Source organism: Osmia bicornis, chromosome 8 (genome assembly GCF_907164935.1).
Source record: "Osmia bicornis bicornis chromosome 8, iOsmBic2.1, whole genome shotgun sequence".
Classification (NCBI taxonomy): domain Eukaryota; kingdom Metazoa; phylum Arthropoda; class Insecta; order Hymenoptera; family Megachilidae; genus Osmia; species Osmia bicornis.
This window is the reverse complement of record NC_060223.1, coordinates 9,884,271-9,892,235: the sequence shown is the minus strand read 5'-3', so window position 1 is coordinate 9,892,235 and position 7,965 is coordinate 9,884,271. Positions and strand designations below refer to the sequence as shown.

The window sequence follows — 7,965 nt, the reverse complement described above, 5'->3', positions numbered from 1 at the left end:
TGGTTAACCCAGACGGCAAAACGATGCAGGGGACCGGCGACTACTATCAGAGGGCGCCGAGATGCTGTCCAGGAAGGAACGCGAATACGAACACCGATACTCTGAGGATAAGCGCGTCGGTCAGAGGGGCGGAATTGTTGTGTTGCTGCTGCAGCTGCAGCACCGCCACCTCCACTAAGACGCCAGGCTTGCTGGCCAGCCTTGGGGTCTGCGTCCTCGTGCTGGGGTACACGTTGCTCGGCGCGTTCGCGTTCATGGCCCTGGAAGGTGGTCTCAAGTCGGTAAGTACAGGACGTGGCTTATGTAAACGGTTTAAAAAAATACCTTGAATTAATATGCAAAGAAACCGTTGCAGGATTCAACAAACGACTTACTCGTTCCTGGCTCAAAGTCCGAGGGCTCTTACGTGGTGCCGAGTCTCGACGACGACACCGCGGCCATGGAGCTCAGGGCACGTACCGTTGAAAGACTCTGGAGCATCACGGAGGACTTGAACGTGTTATACAAAGAGAACTGGACCCGACTGGCGGCGAGGGAGGTGTTCGAGTTCCAGGAAAACTTGGCCCGCGGTCTCAGGAGAACTTCTTCGCAATACGAGCCGGTTGGGACATCCTCTCGATCCAGGGATCATTCGATGGACAGGAGACCGCATCGTAGGTGGACATTCAGCGGTAGTTTGTTGTATTCGTTGACGCTGATCACCACTATCGGTAAGCTCCACTGTCGGCAGTTGCTTTAGTTCCTATGTAACTTTGAGATTTTCAATCTACATCCGTTCAAGCACAAACCAGATTGCCTGAAAACACACCCATTAGATTAATGGGTATCCTGACCACTCGGTTTATCAGCTGACGCGGCAATAGTATTCGATTGGCGTTTCCAGGATATGGCAGCGTGGCACCTCGCACGGTCTGGGGTAGATTGATCACGATAGTTTACGCTCTGGCCGGGATTCCTCTGATGCTGGTCTATTTGAGCACCGTCGGAGATGTTCTCTCGAGGAGCTTCCGCCGTTTATACGGTCGGCTTTGCAGGCCCAGAAATTGCACGAGGAAGCAACAGCCACCACCTCCACCGCCACCAGTCGGCGGCATCATGAGCAAGACGTACAGATACGACAACCACGTGGACTCGAAGTCTGCTAATTATTACTCGGCCAGCAGGGAGAGCTCTTGCGACGATCTGGGAACCAGAGGCACCAGTAGCGCGATTCTGCTCGATTGCGGAAGCGAAGGTCTGCTTCACGCTACTACGAGCTCCACCGCCGCCCTCCAAGTACCATCGTTTTCTCTAAACAGAAATAGAAATTCACGAAGATACAACTACATACGTATAATCCTTTTTTCAGGATGTAACATCTGGTAACGGTAAACGCCACTTTCATCCTTGCTCGTTGTCCCTGTCGACCAGTTCGTCGCCGGGTTACGTGGTGGAGACAAACGCCGTGAGGATACCGATCAGTCTCTGTCTGGTGATCATGCTGATCTACATATGCGGCGGCGCGGTGATGTTCAATCGGCTGGAAGGTTGGAGCCTCCTGGAAGGTGGCTACTTCTGCTTCACCAGCCTCGGAACAATCGGTTTCGGGGACCTGATGCCGGTCGGAAGAAACGCGGCGTCCACCACCCTGGAGGAACTCAGCCTGTGCGCCTGCTCGCTCTACATACTCGCCGGGATGGGCCTGATCGCCATGTGCTTCAACCTCGTCCAGGAGGAGGTGGTACGCGTGGTCAGGGTCTTCGGTAGAACCTGCGGCATGTCGTCGGGGGTGGTGGTCGGACCTATCGGTGGTACAGGTATCCCTGATGCAGGCATTCGACGGGGAACCGCTAGATTCGGGCGAGATGAAATTTCCTGGCTCCGCTTTAGTCACTTGAGCGCTTTGAGCCTGGCGATTATATCTTTGCTTCTTTGTTAGAATTCACTTTTATCCTACGTTCTTCAGTTAATGCGTCTCTCTAACCGGTCCATTCCACACCGCAACGCACCTAGTTCCTATTATCCATTCTCTGCAAAGAAAAAAGTAAATTAATTAACTGAACGTTGAAGAAAATGGCCGGGCTCAAAGTACATCGAATCGACAAACCATTCGCTTGCACGTTGAGCGGTTCTGATCCACTCGCGTCGGGGATTTCGATCGGGCATCTTGACCACTTTGCATAACCCCTCCAATTTTAATCGCGAATTAACAACGCGCCCGTTTAATCATAGAGATTGACTGGTTCGTTGGTGTTCAGCAGGTGCCAGTCCTGGGCTCAAGGGGGAGCTCGACGATGGTGGAGGCACCAGCGACTCGCGATTGTCCGAGCAAGAAGAAGAAGCAATCGCCATGTCCATGGTGCCAGCATCCTGACAGCATCAGGCCAGGAGTCCCGGTGACGGGAAGCTCCTGGCCCACGCGTCCAACACTGCCGTAAAACCATCGCCCGGTCATCATTCCCTGCCGCGGAAAAAGACACCATCCGAGATTAGAAACTCCTCGACCCAGCAGTTCCAGCGTGCCCAATCGTTAAGGCGAAGCTGTTTGTCGCCTACACAGTATCATCATCAGCAGCATCATCATCAGCATCGTCAACAAGAGAGCTCGTTGCACTTCGAATACTTTGTACCCAGAAGCGTGAGCGAGTTTAACCTAGCCGCGGCTGCGGTCACCGATATGGCGGTACCACCGCCGCCACCCACTTCCGTTCTAAGACCATCCTCAGCGGTTACGCCTCCGTTGTCCTCTGCGCCTAATCCAGCCTTGTCCAATCAATCTCGACTGCTCGAGTGTTCTGGAACGGCTACCAGAAGCCGGGAGAAGATGGTCACGTTCGAGGACGAAGGGATGAACACCTCGACGCCAACCAGGAAGAACGTTTCCGGGCTGGACAATGTTTTCATGTGACGCTGCAATCATGGTTGAACTTGTGAATCGATATTTCAACGGAGGATCTATCTTACAAGGATCTGGTTACGGTATTTCACGGGTGGATTAAGAATGATTAAGTTAATTATGAAATTGTCAGGATTTAGGGTACTTTGATGGTTGAATTTAAGGATACGAGGGAGAAGAATGAAAATGGAGCGAAGACAAGAATGGGATGTAGAGTTTCGTACTCTGAAGAAGACACGAACTTCAAACAACGAAGGTGTCTTGAACGAAGGAAGCCGGGGTTTTACTTTTTGGAAACTTTAACGGCGAAATCGTTCGTCGTGACGAAAGACACTAGATTTCTATCGTTTACATTATAACTACCGTTACTGTAACACTAATTAATACTCTTATCGCTGCTGATACTCTTCTTCTTACCATTATCGTTGCTAGATTACGTGGTACGAGCAGGAGCTCGTGAAATTGTGAGAATTCTTCAAATGTATGCGATTACACTGCCTCTTTCTCTCAATGAACAGCTTGTACAGGGTGAGACAATTTGAAGAGATACAGTTCTTCGTGAAGGAATACACTTTCTTAACGTTGAAAATGATTTCTATGCAACGGTAGTTACAAATCGTTACATTATCGAATAGATATTTAAAAAAATATAATTCATCGAAATTAACTTCGGAATTTTTCTTCCGTCTTTTTATAGTGTATTTCTTCGCGAAAAACTTAATCTCTTTCGTACTATGTCCCCCTTGGGTGTACTTATAACGAGAAACACACACAGTTCTTTGAAGAATAAACACTTCAAAGGGTCCATGAATTTTCATACTCTACTCTATTCCCTCGAGAAACATAGTTTAAAATATTCCATGTTTCCCATGGAAATACGTATATGTGACAAGAAAGAGGCGACGTAAGAGAGAAAAGTAATGAAACACACAGCCTTAAAACGCGCCTCACAAGCGGTTCAATTAATTATTGTCACAACAAAAAAAAAAAAAAGACAGATAATATAAAGCATAAAAAAAAGACGTGCATAGCTACGAGGCGGGTCTGTCCTAGTGTAATTGATAAGGAACTCGTTTTAATTGTTGAACGTCGCTTAACTTTAATACGAATTGATAAGCCAGTGTCCGAATAAAGGTAATTATGTAAATGATTCTAGTATCATAAAGGATCGTGTCCAATCTTCGTGCGCACGGTGAAAGAAGCGACGTCACTCAATCAACAGGTTGAATTATGGGGCTCAACGAGTGTTCGGATACTCTGTTTCTACGCGTATTTCACGATATCGAATGAGTTTTCATTAAAGAGAGACGAAGTATCGAACAATCAGAACGGAAATGATTTTTTTATTGACTGGATCCTCTTCGTTACGTTAGTTACGATGAAAGTTTTGAGAATTCAATAAAGTGAAATTTTGAGGTTAACTAATATTGATCTATCGAAAACTTTTTAGTAGAAGTAAAGCTAGTTTGTGGTTAATAGTTGAGTGTCTTATTTTCTTTAGTTAAATTTTCAAAACTTTCAGAGTAAAAATCCTCATAAACCTTCGAGTAGAAACGACTTTATATTCCTTGGGTTGATGCTGATAAAATGATGAATAATGATTCCAGAAGACCAAAGGTAAGACTGTGTCATGATACACTGGAGGAAGTATCATTTTCTTCTTCATTTATATCATAATAATTATTAAGCTGTGGGATAAAATTAATTTGTTAACTTCTCGTGAATTTCATTATGGAGTTTCGAGAAATTTAAATGTCACGCTATTTTCATTGATAAATTGTTTATTAAGGGCAATATAGTATATCTTTGATATCAAAATTTGTAAAATTCATGCAATAGAATATGGTTATTTCGGTACCTAGGTATGGATTATGGTATCATATGGAAAATTTTCTTCTTTAATCGTCATCCTCTTCGCAGTAGTCCCATTCCTCTTCACGAGCATTCGGCCTAAGTGGCGCAGTACACTCCGTGTTTCTTAAATTATTGCTATCACTTTTGAACGCCAAATTGCAAACAAATGCTAAAAAATAATTTGTAAAACTCACAAACTAGCAACCATCTTCGAACGCACTATTTGAAGCGATAATGGCGCCAAAAAATATACTAATTGCCCTCTATGGGCTAAGTTAGGAACTAACTAGAAAGTGAACTTGACTTGGTCGGTAAAACAGTTTTTTACTTAAAAAATAATCATAAATGACCCCTTTTCTCATAAAATTTATATTAATTAATTAAAATAAATGAAAAGAAAACCTTTGATTTTGTCCATCAAACTTTCACCCGGTTCCTTTTCAATCGACTCATCGTCTTCGCTCGAACTCTGGTTGATATTTTGATAAATAGTGCATCCAATGTCCACCATATGATTAATTATAAATTGAATAGTACAAAGAACCATAACCAATAGTATTGGTAAGCATAAATTAGTTTCTACATCATCCAGCAACAAGTTTAACCATTCCGGTAGCAAATCGTTGCTCATCTTTGATCAGGAACGTTTGCGATGAGATCTTCTGAATATTAATTGGTTCAGTCCTCAATTGTTTCCTTTATAAATATTCCTTCCACACTCGTTTCGTTATCAACTCGTTTTTAAAACAATTTCGTGAACCATATTCTTGTTACGAGTAATTTAGCCGAAAGGAAATCATTGCCGAAACACACTTGAAAAGCGTTACACCGGATCAAGAGTTGACTGTTTTATAAAATTGAGTATCGATTTAAACTAAATTTCGATTATAGATATGTGGCGGCAACATTTAAAAATGAGAAGCTGTTACTGACATCATTACTGTTATTGAAATAAACATTTTCAGTAAATTAGGAAGAATTCACATTTCAATTTATTTAAATGAAAAAAGCTGTTCTTAACAAAAATTGTATGTACTCGAAAAGATTCGGCTCAAATTTTAGTCACATAAAATTGATATAAACAACAAAACTACCCTGATCGTAGTACGCTTTATCTGCCATCTATTTTGTACCAGTTATAGGTTATATTGTAACCTCTTTACTATGTTAGAATGAACGCATTATTTTAATGTTTATTTCATTTCAAAAAACTTACTGACTGTATTGTTGAAATATATATATAAACTTTTTTTGGTAAAGGCAAAATGTCTACTCGTTGGTAAATACGTAAATCATAACATTAATGTTTATAAATTGTTTGGTATCAAGAAATGTTAGTTGCGGTTATTTTGCAACTTTTTAATCTGTTTTTCAGGTATCCTTTATATCAAACAGGTAATCCACAGCTTAGAATTTTCCTTCCAAATTTTTGGTTAAAACTTGTAACACCAGAACACAAACAACCAAGCAATGTAGTGACATTCCATTGTTCGATGGAAATGACAATGTTTGATGTAAAAAATTATTTAGAGAAGATCTATGATGTACATCCTATTAGAGTAAATACTAGAATTGCTCTTGGAAAAACATATATGCCTGAAAAGTTTGTTTGTAAAGAAGATGATATAAAGATAGCTTATGTCACTTTAGTAAGTATAGGTGTTAATTTCTAATATTTGTTTTATTGATAAAATTTACATTAAACGTAAATATTTGGTAAATTAATGAAATTCATATAATTACAGCCTAAGGGTCAGACATTTACCTTTCCAACATTATTTCCCCCAGAGAAGGATAAAGATGAACAAAGTGACGAACAAATGGATCAAATACAAAAGGAATTTAAGGAATTTTCAAAGAATAACAAAATACCAGGGGTTCCTAGTTGGTTTGCAGTGTAATAAACTTGTTAGTAGAATATTGAATAGAATAAAATTTGTTTAAATCAATTTATATTTTCTTTTGTATTTTTACATTAGTTATTAACTTAATATTTAACAGTTTTATATTTAGATATACTATAAGTAGAATTAATAAGAAGAAAACAAAAACAGATATATATATAACAAAACATGGAAGTATCTTATACGTATTCAAATCTCAGACAACATATGACCAAAAGATTTGCATTGAGGACATTGTGTAATATCAAACAGAAAAACCGTCTAAAAGAAAAAAAAAACATTATTAAAAAAATAAAGAAGTATTGACATAAAAAATTAACATAGTTAAACAGAAAATAAATAATATCTGTTAAGTTGTATTTTATTTAACTGTATTGTAACTTAATAAAACATACCTGTGGATGAATAGGGCAAAAGTAACGTACTCTGCCTCTTGTCCAATATCCACAAACATTGCATGATACAAAACAGTATGGCCTGTAACACAGACATCTGTTTGATGGCACATTACTTTTGACAACTCCTCTTCCTCTTCCAATCCTTCCCATCACAGAATTCATTTTGCCAGGTTTTGGAAACAAATCCATTTTGGTCTTAATCCTATGCAAATTGTTCAACATCTATTAATATTTTTTTTTTTCAAGCATATAATATAGAGTAATCCAGTCTTATAAAGAATATCCAATATCCTTGGAATCAGAGCATAAAACAATTAATTTGATTTGCTAGATACTTTCTAAAATACATTTTCGCGTTCATAATTGTATATAATTTTCGAAAGACGCATTTTGAATCGTAAATTCATGGCACAAATTCCTATGCGCAAACGTGATTCACTTGTTGCAATCGCGCCGCTTTCAGTACTCTTTAAGTAACGTTTAATTTCCGGTACGCAAGTAATAATCTTTGTACGTTGACATTTAACGTTTAATTCGTATGTCTTTCGAAAATCAGCCACTTTCGGTAACACGGAACATTGTTATCCTTATTGTCATCGAACTAACACGCACTATTTCACGACTTATTTAAAATGAAAATATACTGATAAAAAGAAGAATTACCTTCAAAGTCCTTTATTGCTGTATTTCTTCCTGAATCTTATTGTATTTCTTACAATTTCTCAGTAACGTCAATGTAGTTAACGTTGTTCTTAAACGTTCGTCCTTTGTAATATGATATATCACACAATTATAGTAGCGTTATTGTAGCCACACTTCTGATAATGTATCTTACAACAAACTGCAAAACAAATGAATATTAATGTAACACAAATTTAAGTTGTTACAAGCTCTTATTTCGTAGAAAACAGTCACAATCGCAGACGTCTTACCA

General features: G+C 39.7%; 5 protein-coding genes across 7 annotated transcripts; 3 read left to right on the top strand and 2 right to left on the bottom strand.

The window, feature by feature from the left end:
* The first annotated feature begins 23 nt into the window (after positions 1-23).
* LOC114879926 (potassium channel subfamily K member 18-like) lies at positions 24-2,442 on the top strand. 2 transcript variants are annotated; one of them, XM_029195349.2, is made up of 5 exons: positions 24-281; positions 356-710; positions 884-1,275; positions 1,349-1,796; positions 2,241-2,442. In XM_029195349.2, the coding sequence occupies exons 1-5, from the start codon at positions 24-26 to the stop codon at positions 2,351-2,353; spliced, it is 1,566 nt and encodes a 521-aa protein (XP_029051182.1). In that variant the 3' UTR covers positions 2,354-2,442. The 2 variants fall into 2 exon arrangements, with proteins under 2 accessions (XP_029051182.1, XP_029051180.1); XM_029195347.2 differs by having other exon boundaries at positions 2,238-2,442.
* LOC114879934 lies at positions 2,354-3,267 on the top strand (the record flags this gene model as incomplete). Its single annotated transcript, XM_029195364.2, has 1 exon — positions 2,354-3,267. A coding segment is annotated over one exon (534 nt), but the record flags the coding sequence as incomplete, so codon positions are not given.
* A 1,304-nt stretch (positions 3,268-4,571) lies between these two features.
* LOC114879928 lies at positions 4,572-5,642 on the bottom strand. Its single transcript, XM_029195353.2, has 2 exons — positions 5,132-5,642; positions 4,572-4,898 (listed from the first exon to the last, which is right to left on the bottom strand). The coding sequence occupies exons 1-2, from the start codon at positions 5,358-5,360 to the stop codon at positions 4,774-4,776; spliced, it is 354 nt and encodes a 117-aa protein (XP_029051186.1). The 5' UTR covers positions 5,361-5,642; the 3' UTR covers positions 4,572-4,773.
* Positions 5,643-5,836: 194 nt separating this feature from the next.
* LOC114879919 (39S ribosomal protein L23, mitochondrial) lies at positions 5,837-7,039 on the top strand. Of its 2 annotated transcripts, XM_029195327.2 has the most exons (4): positions 5,837-6,008; positions 6,105-6,378; positions 6,475-6,637; positions 6,731-7,039. In XM_029195327.2, the coding sequence occupies exons 1-3, from the start codon at positions 5,995-5,997 to the stop codon at positions 6,628-6,630; spliced, it is 444 nt and encodes a 147-aa protein (XP_029051160.1). In that variant the 5' UTR covers positions 5,837-5,994; the 3' UTR covers positions 6,631-6,637; positions 6,731-7,039. The 2 variants fall into 2 exon arrangements, with proteins under 2 accessions (XP_029051160.1, XP_046142760.1); XM_046286804.1 differs by lacking the exon at positions 6,731-7,039 and having other exon boundaries at positions 6,475-6,678.
* On the bottom strand, positions 6,802-7,957 carry LOC114879920 (uncharacterized protein CG13380). The gene is made up of 3 exons (XM_029195328.2): positions 7,695-7,957; positions 7,029-7,233; positions 6,802-6,894 (listed from the first exon to the last, which is right to left on the bottom strand). Exons 2-3 carry the CDS (start codon positions 7,218-7,220, stop codon positions 6,823-6,825), a joined length of 264 nt encoding a protein of 87 aa, XP_029051161.1. The 5' UTR covers positions 7,221-7,233; positions 7,695-7,957; the 3' UTR covers positions 6,802-6,822.
* Positions 7,958-7,965: the final 8 nt, after the last annotated feature.

What these genes read in the sequence shown, in the direction of transcription:
- LOC114879920 (XM_029195328.2), bottom strand. Translation starts at nt 7,220, where the DNA reads ATGGATTTGTTTCCAAAACCTGGCAAAATGAATTCTGTGATGGGAAGG. An exon ending in TTTGCCCTATTCATCCACAG is followed by an intron (nt 6,895 to 7,028) that starts GTATGTTTTATT and finishes TTTTTCTTTTAG; the next exon opens with ACGGTTTTTCTGTTTGATAT.
- LOC114879926 (XM_029195347.2), top strand. Translation starts at nt 24, where the DNA reads ATGCAGGGGACCGGCGACTACTATCAGAGGGCGCCGAGATGCTGTCCA. An exon ending in TGGAAGGTGGTCTCAAGTCG is followed by an intron (nt 282 to 355) that starts GTAAGTACAGGA and finishes AAACCGTTGCAG; the next exon opens with GATTCAACAAACGACTTACT. An exon ending in GACGCTGATCACCACTATCG is followed by an intron (nt 711 to 883) that starts GTAAGCTCCACT and finishes TGGCGTTTCCAG; the next exon opens with GATATGGCAGCGTGGCACCT.
- LOC114879919 (XM_029195327.2), top strand. An exon ending in AGATAGCTTATGTCACTTTA is followed by an intron (nt 6,379 to 6,474) that starts GTAAGTATAGGT and finishes ATATAATTACAG; the next exon opens with CCTAAGGGTCAGACATTTAC.
- LOC114879928 (XM_029195353.2), bottom strand. Translation starts at nt 5,360, where the DNA reads ATGAGCAACGATTTGCTACCGGAATGGTTAAACTTGTTGCTGGATGAT. An exon ending in TTTGATGGACAAAATCAAAG is followed by an intron (nt 4,899 to 5,131) that starts GTTTTCTTTTCA and finishes ATTATTTTTTAG; the next exon opens with CATTTGTTTGCAATTTGGCG.